The sequence below is a fragment of the Botryllus schlosseri genome, chromosome 14 (genome assembly GCF_051294905.1).
Source record: "Botryllus schlosseri isolate E-star chromosome 14, Bs_hap1, whole genome shotgun sequence".
Lineage (NCBI taxonomy): Eukaryota > Metazoa > Chordata > Ascidiacea > Stolidobranchia > Styelidae > Botryllus > Botryllus schlosseri.
In genome coordinates this window covers 5104109-5123113 of record NC_137249.1, presented here as the reverse complement: position 1 = coordinate 5123113, position 19005 = coordinate 5104109, and the positions used below count along the sequence as shown (strand labels likewise).

The window sequence follows — 19005 nt, the reverse complement described above, 5'->3', positions numbered from 1 at the left end:
TCTCCTATCGCGTGGCGTACTGATGTGATTAATATTTAACGTATCGGTGAAGACCTACCACTCAAATACATACATCTGATGTCTACAGCCTACACCCTTCAATTCAAATACAACGTAGATTCAAGGAACCAAGTCGTTAACTTCCTGGATTTTCCTAACCAGACAGCGATCACTGCCCATGAAACCAAGCAGAACCATTTATTCAGCCGCGAAGATCGAGAAAAAGACAAAACGACTTCAATGAGAGGTCGCATCAAGCGTCTGTACACAGCGAAATTCGGAAAAAGTGTTTTAAAACAGCCCAAACGAATAGACCTCCCACGCAATATGCAAATCTCGTGTATAGCGTGCACCAGTACCCATATAAAACATCAAAGTCCGAAAGGAGAGTCGCATCAATCGGAATCCTCGTCTGGTGGCGGGTACGCCATTCCTCCTGGAGTGTTCGGAGTGTAAGAGGGTGAGCTCGGAGAATACGAGTCGCCTTGCGGACTGGCCGGCGAGTAACTCGGTGCATAGTTCGGACTCGACGGTGAGTACGCTGGACTGGCTGGGCTGTAAGATGGACTTGACGGACTGTAAGTCGGCGAGGCAGGCGATATACCGTGGTCTCCTGCGCCGTAATTAGGACTCGCTGGCGAATATTGCGGACTTGAAGGCGAATAACCAGGGCTAGACGGCGAATAATTGGGGCTGCTCGGAGAGTATCCCACAGAGGGACTGTACGATGGACTCGCGTCTGCAGTTTTCGGGCTCGAAGGGGAGTATGTCGGAGACGAAGGCGAGTACTCTGGGCTGGCTGGCGAGTACGCCGGGCTAGTAGGCGAGTACCCAGGACTGGATGGTGAATACTTTGGACTCGACGGAGAGTACTTTGGAGACGTCGGGCTGTACGACGGTGAAGACGGGGAGTATGATGGAGACGAAGGCGAGTAAGACGGACTGGACGGGCTGTAGTCCGGAGAGGCGGGACTGTAAGACGGACTGGCCGGGGAGTATTTCGGACTGGTGGGAGAGTAAGTCGGTGACGCTGGACTGTAAGACGGGGACGATGGTGAATACTTTGGAGACGACGGAGAATAACTGGGACTTGAAGGTGAATACGAAGGGCTGGTGGGTGAATAAGACGGTGACGTCGGGCTGTAACTGGGGCTTGTTGGTGAATAAGAAGGTGAAGTCGGTGAATAACTGGGCGAGGTCGGGCTGTAGCTGGGTGAGGTAGGCGAATACGATGGACTTGTTGGTGAATAAGACGGTGACGTCGGACTGTAACTGGGGCTGGTGGGTGAATAAGAAGGTGAAGTAGGTGAGTAACTCGGAGATGTGGGGCTGTAACTGGGTGAGGTAGGACTGTAGCTTGGCGACGTGGGGCTGTAACTTGGTGAAGTGGGTGAATAAGACGGGCTTGTAGGTGAATAGGATGGTGATGTTGGACTGTAACTTGGACTTGTCGGGGAGTATGATGGGCTCGTGGGCGAGTATGAAGGTGACGTGGGGCTGTACCCGGGTGATGTGGGTGAGTATGATGGACTGGTTGGCGAATATGATGGTGATGTCGGACTGTAGCCGGGACTTGTTGGTGAATACCTGGGCGAAGTCGGTGAATATGTCGGACTCGACGGAGTGTACCCGGGGCTGTATTTCGGACTTTGCGGTGTCCCTGGGGTGCCTGGTTCGTACGCCGGTGATACCGGGGAGTAACTCGGCGATAAACCCGCATGCTTCGGCGATGGAATGTACGGTGACGCGGGGCTCGCGGGTCCAGGGGACTGGGCCGGGCTCCATGCCGGACTGTACCCGGGCGAAAATCCAGATGCGTCGGATTGAGCCGGAGAGAATGCTGCCGCGTGAGGGGTCATGCCGGAGCCGTATCCTGGGGTGAAGGCGCCGAATGCGGGAGTGGCCCCGCCTGCCCATGGGGTCATGCTGGGCGACATGGAGCTCGGAGACGCCATCGATCCGAAGAACATTCCGGTGCCTGAAAATATAATGGTTCTCTTGAAATACATGTTCTATTCAATTCAGGAATACTTGCAGACTATGACCTCTGACGAGTGTCAGCCAAAGAAAGATATTCGGCTTTAATTTCAATATCAATATCTTAGTCTTGTACACTGAAGCTCTGAAGTGACGCGTCTTCAAATCGGAAATTGGGCTGCCGCCAAAAAAGGTCAGGTCCCACCAGAGGTGGTCAAAGTAGCCATTTTGGGTACTCAAGTCAAGCTGTAAATATCTACTAAGTACAAGAGATATCTAGGAGAGTAAATATTTGAGTTTAGGCCTAGTATTGTAAGTAGTCTAAAATCACAACTTTCAAGTAATGCAAGTAGCAAAACGTACTCGGAGTACTTCGAAAAGTACTTTGTTACTGACCACCTCTGGGCAGCACTGTTCTAAATCAAACTCTACCTCCAACGCCGCCGATGTTTGTAGGAATTTCCATAGCCTGCTTGCATTTTTCCGCGTCCAACAGCAACTGGAAACAACCGGTGCCGCCCGGTATCAACTGGCCCAGCATGATATTTTCAGATACACCACTCATAAAGTCGGTCTCGGCAGACGAAGCGGCCTGCAACAAATCTCCAAGATCAGCACACTGGTCGTGAATTACGGTAGATTAGAATTAAATTACCAGTACTTCGGCAATATCAGCTTTAATTTGAATTATCTAGTTGCAAGTCTGTAACAAACCTCCATCAAAATGTCGACGGTTTCCTCGAAAGAGCATCGCATCAGAGCGCCAGTCTCTTGCCTGTTGATGCCGTGACGCGTGATGGCCATCAAGTGACCTTTGCAAGTCATGACGTCACACAGCAACGACAGATGCCGGTAGTTGACGTAGGAGCCGTCAAAAGAGATGACATGGTTGATCTCGCGTTCCAACGCTTTTCTCACGGCCTCAATGCCCAGCACCTGTGAGGATAGGATAAATTGGAAACACGAAAGGGAGATGGGGGCAGGAAAGTGGTCTAAAAGTAACATTGAGACACATCTGACAATATGATATGAATAGTGGGGAATTATAAACTGACATTCGTCAATATTCAAGATATAAAGAGGTCAGAAAATTGCGAATGACATTCAGTTGAAGTGTAGGGAGTTTCAAGGTTCCGAACGGACTTACGGAGAATATTTCACAGATATCGTTGGAAGTGGTTCGGACAGGGTCGATGTCTCTCTCCGATAAGACGCGCATCAGCGCAGTTCCGTCAGTTTCGAGAATCCAATCCTGAACTGCGTTGAACTCTCCTTCCTTAGTAACGACGATTCGCTTCTTGCTTTCTTCTTTCGGCAAGTGCATGTATACCTGCACGGCAGAAATTCAAAAAAATATTGGGATGGAGAACTTCTCACGGTTGTTACCGAGAAAATTATGACGGGTGACAAATTGACGTAAATTTACGACAGCAGCACGGAAGTGACATGATTTTCTTTGGCATTGGCTAGGTGGTGAATGCATGGAGTTGCTTGCTCATATGAACAATAAAATACAAAAACGAATTTTGCATCGTAGCAATAGGTAGTCAAGCGTTGCTACTCTTGAAACAAACGACATACAAGGCATGTCAAAACTACTTGAAGCAGAAACTCGCATACTTTATAGCAGTTAATCCTAGGTACCTACAAAGAGAGAGAGTCTTCATTTTCATCCGACCACAATACATAAAACAGACGGCAATGATGGTGGTATAGAACATATGCATGCACAGTACTCGGTATCAGATAGGGATGATCGATACGACCGCAAAGGTCATCTAGTCTGATCACACCAGCACCAAACAGGTGCACTTGACTCTATACAGTCTGGCTGTACAGAATGTTAGGTCAAAAAGGAAAATAAAAAAGAGTAAACGATGGTAGCAAATGATCAACGAAGCAATGTCTGGGCAAGGTAGGACAACAGTGTTAATATAAGGAGGGGATTGAGTAGGTCTTTTTGGATCTATTATAAGGCGATTCTCAGATATGTTGTGGTAATTCATTCCAGATGATAGGTCCTGAGTCTCCATAGATCTTAGTTAAGTTGCTATTGGGTGGGGGCAAGTAGATAGTTCCCTTTGACGAGGATCTCGTGTAATGGGAGTGGAAATTTTTAGCAGGTATGAAAAAGTCATCAAACACGAGGCAAACTATTGAGAAAATATTTGCGTAAAACTTTTGACACTCCGAAGTGATAGTTCGTCAACTCGCACAATTCGATGCTTACGGCAGTAAGGCGATAATTCGGTAAGTAAAGATACAGATGAGATCAACTGTATTGCATGATTTCGCAGGGTTCAAATTCATCATCATCATTGGTTTATTAGCAATTTTATCAGTTCAATACACCACAAAAATTCTGCGCAAAAATGTTTTGCATTACAAAATGTATTGATGTTTTCATGCTATGTGCTATGAAAAGACACGCTTCGGTTCATAGCGCAAACCCCTCTCAACACAGAGAGGCAGAGTCGATCAGTATACAGTTGCCTGGGTTACGCAATACTGGTGCGACTACTTCTAGCAGAAAAGAGAGAGCTAAACACCACCCAAGCAAACAATCCCAGCTACATATTGCACCATCAGAGAGCAATCATTTCTGATGATAGAAGAAATGCAGACGAGAGAAGAGAAAAAAAATAATAGACACACGAGAGAAACCACTGAAAAAAGAATCGCGTCGAAATGGAATATATAACAGAGATGAGCATCCTGGAATCTCAGCCACGGTTTCAGAACGTGGTGGGTGTGCGAGCACGATGCGTGCACACACCTGCGCGAGGAAGCTGTTTCATTGGTCAGCTTCGATCGAGCAACGGGCTGCTCAAATGACACTCGAGACGGGTCATTACATCATTGTTTCATTACAGTAAATCCCATTTTATGTGGTAGGTTCAGTAGCCCCTCACCTTTGCAATTTGAGGTATACCCTGCAGCGTCATGTCTGTCAGCATATTAGCCTCGATGTATCGTAAGAACACGTCGTCCTCCATCTTATCGACTTGTTCTTCGGTGTCCTCGTCCATTTTAGACTCTTCACTATAATCGTAATGGCGGTGTTAGACGCAATGTCTTATGATTCTCTCTACGTCAACAGGGAACGACTTAGCTGTTGATATAACAGGTTCAATAATTCATAACTTCCCATCACAGTTCACTTTGGTTTAACCTCGTACATTAAATCATAAACCCAAAATTTCCAGCTTACACTTGTCAACAACTAGTAGAGAATTGACAAGAACAGTGACAATTTAATTTCAGTTATCGACTGGTTGCTAACTATCACCCCTGACGAGTAAGTGTCAGCCGAAAATATATGGGTTTATTTCAATATGGATATATTATTCAATGGTATACTTAAGTTATACTCAGGAGTCATATCATACATTATCAGTCACCGCTAACCCTATTTGACGCTACATGATTACAGTACATATCATATGTGCAGGTAAACTTATATTGGTAGGTGTAGTTCTTTCTCAGCAAGACATGTATCACATACTTGTTCATGATTCGTATTCGGAGCACCAGTTTCTCGGCATTATCATCGTTGAAGATGCAGTTCAAATCGTCGCCGAATCCGGCGCTGATTTTTTCCGCGATCTGTTCCATGGTAAGCTTTTTATCTGTTGAGATAAGCGGCGTGAGTTGCGGACTTTTTCATGTTAAAATGAGATTATTTCACGGACTATCTTACCAATTATTACAGCCTCGATTGCAGACAGCAGCAGCTAGATCAGTTTATAGAAAGAGTATTTCAACATCTTCCTACTTTTTAATTTTATTGCAATCCCGTAGTGTTTTGAATCGTTAAAAATATAAATATCAATGAATGAACCATCAACCGGGCACTAAGTAGCCAAGTTGAAAAGGATTTTAGCAAGAAAAACATCCAGCGATCAATTCTACTACCACAATGACAAATATTACATTTTACAAGGAGCGAGTTGATTACATAACACATATAACACTGGTAAGGTATTCACCTGTCATTCTTTTCCGGTCCAGCTCAATACGCAGCAGCCACGGGGAGATCCGGCTGACGTCGAAGTCCGGCATTTCATAGTAAACGTTCACAAATTCTTGATCCTCCTCAATGACGCTGGTCATCGGATCGGGGTCGTAATAAATAGCGGTGTTGGCAGTCACTTTTCTCAGAGTCGCATGCTCGAGTCGACACAGAACATCCTAATCAAAAACGATCAAATTAGTCAATTAAAAACAGCTAAAATGGGCGTAGGATTTCGACACCCACAAATTCCAGAAATATTCACTACCGCATTTGTCACAGGGGTGTCAGTAACAAAGTACTTTACTTTCTCAGAGGTTTTCCTACTAGCAGATACTACATCCACTTCTACTTGAGAAGTTTTTACAAGGCTTAGTTAATTACTTACTAGCTTGCAGTCTTCAAGGCAAAACTTGCCTTTTTAATTACTTGGAAATTAATACTGCTAATGATACTTGCTGTGAATTCCCGTTAGTACAAGCAGCTATTTACAACCAACAGTAATTGTTTGCAAGTAAATAAAAAGTTGAATATTCAACGCCTCTAGACCGTTCCGAAGTTCAAGAAAAACTAGGGCTTAAACAGTTACTTGAAATTCTTTACAGCAGTTACTTCTACTGCTACACAAGCACCAACGCTGACTATTTTGGAAACAATGTACCTTGCACTTTTGGGCGTCCCTCGTCGGTTGTCCGATCAAAAACACAGTAAGCGACGGTGTCCGCGGCTTCTTCGAAATATTGATCAACTCCTTCAAACGCGGTACACCGAGTGTTACATTCTTCGCAGATACACCAGCGTAGTGAAAAGTGTTCAGGGTCATCTGAGTAGCCGGTTCACCCAAAGACTGTGCAGCAAGGGCGCCAACCATCTCACCGGGATGGACCTATAAATAAGGTTTCATATTTTATACATACGTCGCAACGATGGAATGCAACAGTGGTATATATTGTGGATGTTATAAATCAAAGACTAGTTATAAGTACCTGCGCTTGTTGGAATCTGCTTTCGATTTCGCCGAGAATCCATTCGAAAGCTTCCGAGCTTAATCGGAATTCTTCAGCAACCCTTTTCGTGCAAAACGTGGATCTGCAAATAACAGTGTCAGCTTATATTTCAAGACGCCTCTGTAACGTGCATGTTCATGACATAGTCGTAGCTTGCCGGCAGTTGATACTCAAATTACAGACGGGCAACTCCCTATTTCGAAGGTTTAACGGGGATATTAGGGTCAATATAAAACACTAATTATTGTTATAAATGGAAATGTGTGGTAATAAAGCATGCCTGGGGGCTGTTATTGCAAACTCATTACGATCCAGACAGCTAGCCAAATCTGATATACCTCCTTAATGATACCACGGAGCGATTACTTCTCAAATCAATTCGGTCGGCAATATTGACCGCTAATTCTCAATCATTTCAAACATAAAACCACAATGTTGGTTAATTATCGGTATAAACGTTTAATTTAAAGGTACCAACAATGAGATGGATGTCGGCCATTTTTGTATCATCAAATCACAGCCAAGTGTCGGGAGAAGCAGGTATTTCGATATTTCTCCCGGTACGAGACTATTGTCATATTCGTTCGGTGGCTTCTAGCCTTAATTCACTAAAAGTGTAAACTATACATGTATATATATGTAAATATGCTACAGACAAATAATATATACACGTTAATATACAAGTAAATCAGGAAGACACATGCTATTCTGGAATACCCTACACCAAAATAATCAACTTACGAAAGAATACACACAACTCCACAGCTATTTTACCGTAAATGCACGTTGAAAAGCAGGGTGGCGTTATGTTGAGCCTCCTTGCTGAGGTTATCCTCGCCGCTGACGATGATCAACTTTTTGCTCAACTCTTTCACGCCTTCGATGACACGTAACGGATTCACAGACGATGGCTGCCGCAGGTCGATGTGGAAAATTTTTTGCGCGTTCCATATCAGACGGTTCAAATTCACTGGCAGGACCACCTGTGATACGTGAAGTGTTTAGTTTACAGTCGGGGGGTGCACGACCTTTTTGACGAGAGAGTCAGATATAAATATGGCTATGTGACCAAGGGCGTCAAACTAGCTTTCTGGTAGCAGCGATGTTGGCGATGGGGAGACTTATCAGTAAAATTTGATACCGAACTACACGCTTAATAAGTAATACTTGGAGGCACGCCAAAAATTTATGGTTAGTGACTATATTTTGTAAGAAAATAGTCATGTGCCAAGTGTGTATGTTTCGGTTATTTTTGTGTTTTTGTCTCTTCTCTTAGCCCACTGGAACTCACCAGAGTATACGCTAAATTTGAGAGCCCTTAAACGGGTCGGTCAAGTTTTCTCTGTAGCCGCACATCCCTGGTTTCATTTGAAACTGGGCAGTGTTGTATTGAATCAACATAAAAATTCAACTGCATCAAGCTGAAGTCTTTTCCTTCAATCATACCCATACGATCAAAACTGCTTTTGCGTTTCTCCTTTTCTTCGCAGGTTAATAATAAACAATAACCACGCTACAATGCAAAAAATCCGAATCCTAACAAATCCCAGATACTTTCAAGCTGATTCCGAATCCAGAATTCACCCCCTTGATATCAATCAACAATTTAAACATGGTGTGACTGAATATTGATACCATATTATGCAGTTCCTATGATGCAATTGCATATCGGAATACATTTTTGGACACATCTAAAACTCGATGTAATTTACTGAGATAACAAGCCCACCTTGCTGTCTCCGCTGGGAAATATACTCCTGATGACCTCACGATCTTGCCGCAGAGTGTCAAACTCGGTGTCGAGGGCTTGCTGCATGCCCACGTCGGTCTGAATCTCCCGTATCAACTCCTCGGTGAGAGCGTGACGGAGCTGCCGTTCGTTGTTGTAATCCATTCGAAATTTCTGGAAGAGCGTTTGTTCAGAAGTGCGAAAAACGGAAGATTGAGAATTCGCGGAATACCTTCTCGAAATTTTTGTGGCTCGGTTTCAAAGTCGCGAGGTTTTGAAACTCGACCCTTTCGCCGGCCAGGCCGTCTTCGCCGTATCGCAATTGGATCATGTAATTGTTAGACTGCCTCAGCGTACCATCGTAACGGACCATGACGGACTCCATAGCCTTGATCAAACGACGCTGGATATAACCTAAAAACCAGGTAGGTTTTGACAAGGTACTTTTAAAAAATGACAGCCGCATGAAATAATTCAAGGGGAGAAGTGCAGAAATGTTCTACCTAACTAATAATGAGTAGCGTCGAACCAGAAGCAGCGCTTTAGCCGATACCATATTTTACCAATAATGCCGACATAAAACTGTTGCATTTTCCAGCTGGAACTTTTAATAAGTGGTCCAGTGATTTGAAAAATATATACAATGTGAACTTCAATCATTTATGACAAAACTAGTATTCACAGACATATTTGCATGATTGTTCTTTACCTCCAAGAAGCTCTTCAAAGATTTGCATGATTGTAGTTCAAACACAACATTTTCAAGTACTTTCGCAAACAAGCGAACTTGTAACAATTGTAGAAGAGACGATGTCATCAGACAGAGTTGGCCGATACTGATATCTCGGAGAAATTATTGGTCGGACTCAAATGAAAAAATATCAGTCTACAAGCACAATACATAGACTTTCAGCCATTGTGGTCTCCAGAAGACTGCAAACACACACACAAAAGACTACAAGTTGCAGAGGTTTGAATAAAAAGGGTCAAGGTAAAAGGTTGGCAGTAGAGAAAATCGAGCCCAAACATTCAAGAATATCTTGCCGACGCATACGCTTCTAGCCAGTTTAGATCGTACCAGTTTCGGCTGTTTTGACCGCAGTATCGATGAGACCTTCTCTTCCTCCCATAGCGTGAAAGAAAAATTCGGTTGGAGTCAAACCGGCGAGGTAAGAGTTTTCAACAAATCCGCGAGATTCAGGACCGTAATCATCCTGCGTGAAAAATAAAGTGATTACGGTACATCTTCCAAATCATATTTTACGGAAAAGCATACTTTTATGAAATGTGGCAGTGTCCTGTGCCTGAATCCGAAAGGGATACGCTTACCCTCGACGTTCTGCTGTCCCACCACTGCAATGACCTGAAATGGAATATGATGAGTAACACAATCGCATACGTCAATTTCAAATTACATTACCTGTGAAATATTAATTTTCGAACCCTTCGAACCGGCGACCACCATGGCTTTGAAATTGTTGAATTCGGACAAACTTTTTTGGGCAGAGGATCCAGTTTTGTCACGAGCGTCATTCAAAATCCTACACAGCAATATCGACGCCATTAACAACAAAAGATAGCGAAGAACATTGAATTTGAGGAAATGGTGTCGATATGCATATTATAAAGCTGGCTTTATCCTACGAAAATGGTAGGGTAACTGCAGTAACGTACCTGTTGACCTGGTTCTCAAAAGTCTGCCTCAGAGTGTTACCAGGCGTAGGCTGCAAGTCTTCTTTGTGAGCCTTTTCGATCACCTATTAAACAACCGACAGCATGTCACAAGCGCACAACAACAGCGCAAAAGAGACTACTTACCTCAATGACCTCCTGCTTGGCTTTTCGAATCTGATTCTGAATATCCTGATAAGTCTGCGCGTCGGCAATGGTATCACCGATACCAATCGAGTGACCCTCAATCATCAACCAATAGTTGACGACAGTCTGAATATTGCTGTAGAACTCCCGGCACACGTCGGGCGTATGTTCCAGCGCCACCATGTGACAGAGAGACCCAGACGAGGTACCCAAAGATTTCTTGCAGATAATACCGCTCAGCAACACGCCGTTTTCTACCACGACTTTGGTGTCGCCCGGCGAGATGTGCTTGTAGGGCCCGACGTCTTCGCCGTCGGGGTGGGTGCTGTGCGTGCGGATGCAGTTTATCCCGGCGGGTACGATGAGGGAGAAGATTTGCTTGCCGGTCCACAGTGGTTTGGGTTTCAGGATGGCGGGCTGCGGGATGTGCCCGTCCCAGTTTTCGAGGTACATCAGAATGTTCATAAAAAACGCCTGCAGACAAGAAACATCGTGATACGAGCATATCCTCTACTGGAGGTGGTTGAAGTGGCCATTGTTGGTACTTGTATAGCAGTAGAAGTAATATTGTAAATTTCTACTCAATTGCAAGTACAGTTAGCAATTTTAAAGTAAGCAAAAAGGTAAGTATTTTAGCTTAGTCTAAAATTGGGTGGATGAGCTTCATGCAAAAATAGGTAGAGGATGCCAGGCACTCATCTACAAGTAGAAGAAACATCATAAATTTTAACTCTAGTACAAATGGCAATTCCCAAGTATGGAAAAAAGTAAGTATTCTAGGCCTAGCTTTGACTAAAACAACAAAAACTAAAAACCATACTTTATCCATGAACGAATCACGCTTCGTCATCTTGCGCACGGCAGTGAGAGTATCTTGCACGATGCCCATAACAGGTCGGTTACTCTGCGGCGTGATGATCATCCGCGGCACCATCGCCAGTTCCAAAATCTCCGCCCTCGTCTCCATGGTTTGCGGAATGTGCATGTTCATTTCGTCGCCGTCGAAATCGGCGTTGTACGGGGTGGTCACCGACAGATTCATCCTACAGAGGCATAGAAAACGGTTTTCAAGCGACCAGCGAAGTCTGCAATGGCGTAGGAAGCTACCTGAACGTGGACCACGGAAGAACTTTGACTTTGTGTCCCATCATGGACATTTTGTGAAGAGTCGGTTGACGATTGAACACAATGACGTCGCCGTCTTTGATATGCCTTTCAACCTAGAATCGCATACTCTGAATAACTCGGAGGTGCATCACAAAGGTACATTTCAAATATATTACAAATTCTATTGACAATGGCACACATTTAAAAGCGATGCGAATGTATCCCAAAATTACTTTCCACTTTAAAAGTGTAAAAAGTAAGCACTCTTGCGCAAAACGCCATTCCAGCAGAAGTGGAAGTAGTATAAAACATAACCACTTGAGTATGCAGTGCATGGTAGCAAAAACTACTCGAGTACTTCGAAAAAATTGAGATACTCCGTTACCGACTACCTCTGAGTACAAAATATCATTTGCACTACCTTGTAGCCAACTTGTAAATGCAAATCAGACGGTTTTGGATGGTACCGCAAATCGATTCTGTCGCCCGAGTCTCGAATGATGTATTTGGCACCGGGGTACTGATTGTTCCCTCTCCTGACCAGCTCCTGCATTCTGTCGATGTTGAACGGGGTCACGATTTCGGGGTACGTCAAGTTGCCCGCAATCGACCTCGGCACTCCAATCTGAAGTGACAATTGAAAATGTACACAACTATTGTTAAGACGCAGCAATATTTATGTCCCCTTACTGTGTCGATTTTGAGATTCGGATCGGGCGTAATGACTGTTCTAGCCGAGAAATCGACACGCTTTCCCATCAGGTTACCGCGAATTCGACCTTCTTTGGCTTTTAGACGCTGCTTGATCGATTTCAGGGGTCGTCCAGACTTTTGCAATGCCTGGAAGAAACAAGGAAAAATGTTGGCGCTGGAAAAAAACTTTCAAATTTTATCTGCATTTCAGATCAGTTAACAATAACTTAAGTAAGTTTTGTCTGCTCAAACTACATAGGCCAGTCCTACCCTACAGTTCAGTTTTCAAGCAAAACGAGGCCTAAGATAATTACTTTTTTGCTTACTTGAAATCTCTACTAGTACATGACTAGAAATTTATTACGTTACTTCTACTCCACTATCAACGATTACTATATGAGACTGATGACGCTGTGATTTGGTGGGTCACAATTACCGATGAAGACAACTAGCACAATGCTAATATACCACACAGCAATGGAGAAACAGGCAATCATTGAATGCCCAAGCTACTTCATTCACAAACTTCCAAAGTCATAATCAAACAATGCTTATAAGAATTAATGAAATCATTCATTGTAAATATATTCTCCGGTGTCATTAGTACATCATCCTATCCAAGTATCAAGTTACATATAGTTACCAGTTACCGCTGATAGTCTTGACCACCAAACCTACCCTTGGCACGCCAGGCAGCTCATTGTCGAACAGTGTCGCTACGTGAAATTGCAACAATTTAATATCTTCCGCAATGATATGAGCAGCAGTTCCGTTTTGTTCATTCCTCTTCAACTGTTGATTGGATTTGATAATATCCGCCAGTTTGTGCGTTAAATCGTCCTAGAACGAATCATGTCATGGTTATATTTCCATTGTCGGTAATAGACCGGTCCACACAAATCTTACCTGGCTTCTGGCGGAACCTCCCCCCATAACAACTGAAGGACGGACACACAAAGGCGGCACTGGCAGAATGGTGATGACCATCCATTCTGGTCTGGCATGCTTTGGATCCATTCCGAGAATTTCAGATTCCTCATCACTCACTCTCTATAATATGATAATAAACATCAATACAGTTTACTACATTTCTAGAAAACATTGAAATATTACCTTCAAAATCTCGTACACTCTGTCGGCCGTGAGTGGGATCTTTTTTTCTTGAGAATCCTCGTTAACGTGTTTCCATTCTGCGACAAGTTCCAATCCGACCCGTTTAATTTTGGGTTGATACCTACCACACCCGCCGTGTCCAGACCTGCAAGTATATTGATATATAAACAGCAATTTGAATGATATCAGATGATTTCCACATAGTGAAACTGTAACAACTCCCACATGATATGCACAGGCGCATGTAACCCAGCTGAATTTTGTCAAAAGCTTCGATAGAAAAAATAGCGCTCATCGGTTACACACAATAATATTCGTGGTCAATTGCGCAAACTCCAGAAAACAATATTGAAATTTCTGTTCCATGTAATACATTGTGTATATATATTATATATATCTACAAAAATAGTGTCTGGTCAAGAAGTAACACGACGTAAGAACGGCAAAACAAATATGCGTAACAATTGTTCCAATTCGACAAAATCCCGACGTTTGGGAAATCAGAGACAACACAGCAGTGAAAAAACACTATCCCAAATTGTCTAACTTCTGCACCACCGATCTGATACTATTCAGATAAAATGATATAATAATTTATCAATAACATTGTGTCAATATAAAATATTTTAACTCACTTTTTTGGTTCTTCATCCTCCCTTTGCTGGACATCAAAATTATCGTCCATTTCCTCGCCCCCTTCGCAAATATTTTTACCTTTACACAAGTCGTACACGTGGAGCAGCCTTTTTCTAGCGTGCCCACGCGTTTTCGATACGATTGTGCGGATTTTCGGATTGCTCTGAAAAAAAGAGTCACTTGAATCACCAAAATAATCTGTATTTTGCTTTTTACTTCTTACCTTATCAACGAGCAGCTTGGAACAGTAAAAGCATACGCATCTTAACACCTTGATTGTTTTCGTCAAGAAGCCGACGTGAAACACAGGTTTGGAAAGTTCGATGTGACCAAAATGTCCCGGGCAGTCAGTCATGTTACCGGCACAGGTTTGGCATCTTGAAATAGTTTGAGTCATTGATATTGCACTGAAAAGACTTGGGGTGCGTTCTGTGCTACCTTGACATTCTGTCAATGACACCCTGCCGTGGATCCATGACACCGAGTAGTTTTGGTCTGCCACCTTCGGATGCTTCAGGGTACTGGATCCCGCCTTCCGTTACAGACATTCGTTTCTGGAAAAATATTCAATAGTCATTAACTTGACGCGTAATTGTCACCGCCAAAATCAGGATGAAGTCATGCATTCTAAAGCCACGATTTACATTGTGAATCATTAAGCCGCATTGCCACTGTATACGTCATAACTTCATATGCATTATAATATTAAATTAATTGCGGCAATTAGCGAGCCTGCGAAAGCCATATATTATTATTACAATTGGGAAATGTAATAGTGAATCGCAAATCAAGATTTCATTATTTACACACACACTGAAATATGAAGAAACTATTTCAGTATCAATTCAAGTACATAAATGTGATATGCAAGTCGTTTAGCGTCACAGTATCAGACTTTGCCGAAGCTCAACAGACTGTCTCATGCAGGAAATTGTATTTTTACTCTTGTGTTTAAGTGAACATTTTGTCAAACATGCATGAGACTAGGAATCACTGGGACAACAATTTTATGTCAACAAGACATTCAAATTTGACAAAGCTTTGTCTGAGGCAAAATTGTTATCCAGATATACCAGCCTGGTGTAAATCTTACTTTCACCCGTGGACATATTATATTATACTATCACAGATTGCTCACTTTACAATATCATTACTTAATTCATTGGGACAACTAAGTACTCCAGAGAAGTCAAGACGCAAGCGGTTCACGCTATCATTTATTTAATCATCGGCATTTCAAAACATGGGCATTGCTCCACACACCAACAACGCAGATATAAAATGATGACGGTCAATATTTCGAATTCACATGTTGAACACACCAGGTATCCAACGAAGTACAATCTTATAAACTGCTACATGCATAGTTATTAATGAGGGATAAAGCTTCCATAAATTCAGAAGTTCAGTCAAATAGAGCATCAACTATGATAATTTTATGAGCATTGACCAAAAGTCACACCACAGCATGTCAAGTTTTTGTCAAGAATTTGTTTGGAAATGTCACATTATGGGATGTTAGTGTTGTACCAGGGCAATACTGGAATCTCAGTACGTTTTGCCTAATATAACAGGTGAGCAGCGATGATTCTGCAAGTCAAAGTAATTTATTAAAAAAGAAAAGAAATATAATAGTGTGAGCACAGGACATCGATTCCATCCAGGTAGGCCTAGCAGGGTAATACATAAGACGTGGTATGGCACGGAACAGTAACAGCGTATACGTGCTCGTTTGGCAATGGGTAATGCTTTTAACTCATTACTGGAAGGTTATACTTGGATCTGTTTTTTCAATATTATTCAGAATATTGATGTAAAATACTCGAAAATGTGATAATGGGTAACAGAATCAGCTCAAATCGCAAGGCCAACATACTATTTCATCAGGGCTGAGGATGCCAAACTGGACACGCTTGACATTCTTCAAGGGAATCGTTGACTCGGTTAAGGTCCCCATAGCTGATGCCTGTCTTCAACCTTCTGCCACAGTGACAAGGATAGTGGATGCTGCCACACGACACAGCGGGCTGCCTTGCTTCAACACCGGCACACCAGTATATTTGGACAAGCTGCGCTTAATTGTATGATTAAATTCTGAAGAATAGCAAAAAATACCACTTCAACTGATCGGCAATACACAAAACTTGTGATCTCAAGCGCCGCAGGTTAGCTTCCTCGAGAGACGTCGCCGACGACCAGCCACACAGGCCATTGAGTTGACCACGCCGTCCGAACAGCTTTTATAAGATTCTGAGGAGGCGGGGATGATAATATAAACGAGAGTACACGCCTCTTAATCACAAGAAATATGACATTTTCACGGATTCTTATTGGTGCAAAAATTGTTACAGATGAGCGACGTTGGTTAGAAACGCAGACGAGAGACGAGAAAAACGCAATTCGCTTTGCGCTTGGTGTCGTAATCAGCTGTTTTCTAACCTCGCATAACGGCGACTGGAAGCCCGCGAATTAAAAATGCGGCCCCTTTACTGATAGATCCTGCATGGAACGGTAGTCACGAAAAATAATTTTTGAACGGCTGGAGTACCTGATTTCGTAGTTATGATGACTGATAGACTGAACATTGCTATTTTTAATCAGTGTTTTTAGATCTTGGGCTAGTACAAGTTTGATTACGTCGATTAGTAGCTGGGATGACGTTTTCTAATAACAGAGGTGTTCGTATCTCTGAGGTCGTTATGTCGTGTTTTCAGACAGTTTTCTGGTCCGTTTTATTAGTTTTCGAAATCTTTTTTGACGCAAAATCAAACCTGGGGGATCCAGTTTTACGATTGTGATGAGATATGATAAAAATCTATAGTTTTCACTTCATGATACGACAAATTTATATCCTTTTATTATTTGTTCTATTGTGTTCATAATCATGATATGAACTTCATATCATGCTCGATCTGGTTCCAGTTGTCCAAGAACTTGCTTCTCATTTGCTCTTATGCACTAAATAACGTGCATATGTTTATGATATCACATCTTGCGCTTTTTATCTAAATCAGACACCACATTGACATTATGTATAGGGCCTACACTGGTGTCAAAGTTGAATATTCCTGGGCATTCTTTCTTCTCTTCACTGTAACTTGCTGTTTGGTATCAGTTTTTTCCATATTAGATAAATTCCAATTCTCTACTAGTTGCTGACGATTACCCCTGACGAGTGTCAGCCAAAAATATTCGGATTTATTTCAATATGAATATACTATTCAATTGTATATTAGATAAAATAAATTGAATCGTGGTACAGGTTCTATTAATTCTTGAATTTAGTCACTGTATTTTATAACCTAACTTTATCACCTATCGTCCTACTGCACTTGGTTTTCGAAAAAATTGAAGAGAATAGATGGAATCGTAATGAAGAACAAACCGTAAAACTATAAATTCACATTTCATCAGAGTATATTCCGGACATTTCTAGGTACCATTTATAGCCATGATATCAAAGTACACTTTAGGCCAGTAAGGTAACTCTTGCAGTAGCCTATAGAGTTCCAAAAAGGATTTTTGATGTGTAGAGCTGTAGCCTAATTTGTGTTTGCATTCTTCGTAGATCTGCCGCCTTGACTGATTAAAAAATATGCCTGCCAGAAAGCGAAAGACAGTTGAAACTTCAGTATCGACAAAACGTAGTAAGCCTCGAAAAGAGCTTAAGGAAAACTCCAAAGGAGACACTTCAAGTAATTCAAAAGTTGATCACAAGGAAAATCGAACATTATTAAACAACGCATATGGGTTATCTTTCCCCAAAGATTTTTTTGACCTATGGGACTTCTGCAAGGAAATAAACCCCACGAGCCCCCGCAGCGCATTGATGCACACCCTGAACTTTGAGCTTGTAGGTCCTTATGAAGTCTTGTCAAAAGAACTAGTTGCAGATGAAGGTGATAAATTCAAACTTCATATGCATTGGAGGTTCTATTTTGATCCGCCTGAATTTATGACGACAATCATATCAAAAGATAAGCGGGAAGCGACATATCACGTTGGGTACTGGAGAGACGACCCAAAAAATGACAAATGTGTGGTAGCTCGCACTAGCGATGACAACTGGGCAATTGCAATATTGGGGGACAATATATTCTACGAAATTCAACACCGTCTTGACTGTAGACTGACAACTGCCAAAGGCAAAGAATTGAAATCTAAGTTGGAGCAGCTAAAAGAGTCTCTAAATGTGTTTTGCGGATGTCGTGGTATCAACGTGGACTCTCAACTCTGTGTCAAAGAACGTGCCAAAACTATTGTTGCACCAGGGCTTCATGGCGCTGGGCTGGTAGTCCCGCTCGATGAAAATGAAGTCGGATACCGCCCAGTTGGCGAAACCAAATCTAAATTGATAAAAATGTTCAAAAATATTGATGAAGCACCCAACGATGACATCAGAATGGATGCGTTTGATCCACTACAGGAGTTGATCAGGTATGTTCAGCTGGGCAACGATGAATGTGATTTTGGAATGGGGCTAGAACTCGGAATGGCAATGTTCTGCTATGGATCTAAGTAAGTGTGCATAGTCTTTTGTTTAATATATACAACATTGCTACAAATATCCTTTTCTGTTCAGATATCTCAACAAGGCCGCTTGCAGAATGCTGTCCATGGCGTACACCCTACTCAAACGAGATTTATTCAGTAAAATCATAGAATGTCACCTGATGGATCGGAGACGAGAGAAATATGCAAGATTTCCATCATAGGCCTAGCACGCACCCAATCCACGATTTTTAGTATTTAGACTGCTGAGATCTTTCACCTCCATAAATCTATGCCTAGCTTGCGCTATGTTCCAGAATACTTTCATTGTTGATCTTTCCCAGTCACCATCTTCATAGTAAATTTTCTATAAAACTCAGTGTCTTGGTCGAATGGTCGTTTTGCCATCTATGGTGAACACT

The 19005-nt window shown here is 42.5% G+C and overlaps 2 protein-coding genes across 2 annotated transcripts; one reads left to right on the top strand and one right to left on the bottom strand.

The window, feature by feature from the left end:
* Positions 1–179: 179 nt before the first annotated feature.
* Positions 180–16227, bottom strand: LOC145455516 (DNA-directed RNA polymerase II subunit RPB1-like). The gene is made up of 28 exons (XM_080333496.1): positions 15969–16227; positions 14531–14646; positions 14316–14469; positions 14092–14255; positions 13457–13601; positions 13250–13393; positions 13022–13183; positions 12341–12490; positions 12072–12275; positions 11651–11763; positions 11364–11586; positions 10544–11017; positions 10400–10482; positions 10146–10266; positions 10002–10088; positions 9804–9939; positions 8958–9139; positions 8726–8899; positions 7771–7979; positions 6976–7078; positions 6651–6875; positions 5967–6168; positions 5483–5606; positions 4890–5019; positions 3125–3307; positions 2692–2913; positions 2410–2569; positions 180–1978 (listed from the first exon to the last, which is right to left on the bottom strand). Exons 1-28 carry the CDS (start codon positions 16047–16049, stop codon positions 396–398), a joined length of 6054 nt encoding a protein of 2017 aa, XP_080189622.1. The 5' UTR covers positions 16050–16227; the 3' UTR covers positions 180–395.
* Positions 16228–17627: 1400 nt separating this feature from the next.
* LOC145455522 (histone PARylation factor 1-like) lies at positions 17628–18962 on the top strand. Its single transcript, XM_080333506.1, has 2 exons — positions 17628–18610; positions 18675–18962. Exons 1-2 carry the CDS (start codon positions 17688–17690, stop codon positions 18805–18807), a joined length of 1056 nt encoding a protein of 351 aa, XP_080189632.1. The 5' UTR covers positions 17628–17687; the 3' UTR covers positions 18808–18962.
* The last annotated feature ends 43 nt before the right edge of the window (positions 18963–19005 follow it).

Excerpts from the sequence above, each read along its gene's own strand:
- LOC145455516 (XM_080333496.1), bottom strand. The coding sequence starts at position 16,049 with ATGGGGACCTTAACCGAGTCAACGATTCCCTTGAAGAATGTCAAGCGT. Across the intron at positions 13,602-14,091 it reads GAGGATGAAGAACCAAAAAA|GTCTGGACACGGCGGGTGTG; the intron begins GTGAGTTAAAAT and ends ATATACTTGCAG. Across the intron at positions 9,140-9,803 it reads GGTCAAAACAGCCGAAACTG|GTTATATCCAGCGTCGTTTG; the intron begins GTACGATCTAAA and ends CCTGGTTTTTAG.
- LOC145455522 (XM_080333506.1), top strand. The coding sequence starts at position 17,688 with ATGCCTGCCAGAAAGCGAAAGACAGTTGAAACTTCAGTATCGACAAAA. Across the intron at positions 18,611-18,674 it reads ATGTTCTGCTATGGATCTAA|ATATCTCAACAAGGCCGCTT; the intron begins GTAAGTGTGCAT and ends TTTTCTGTTCAG.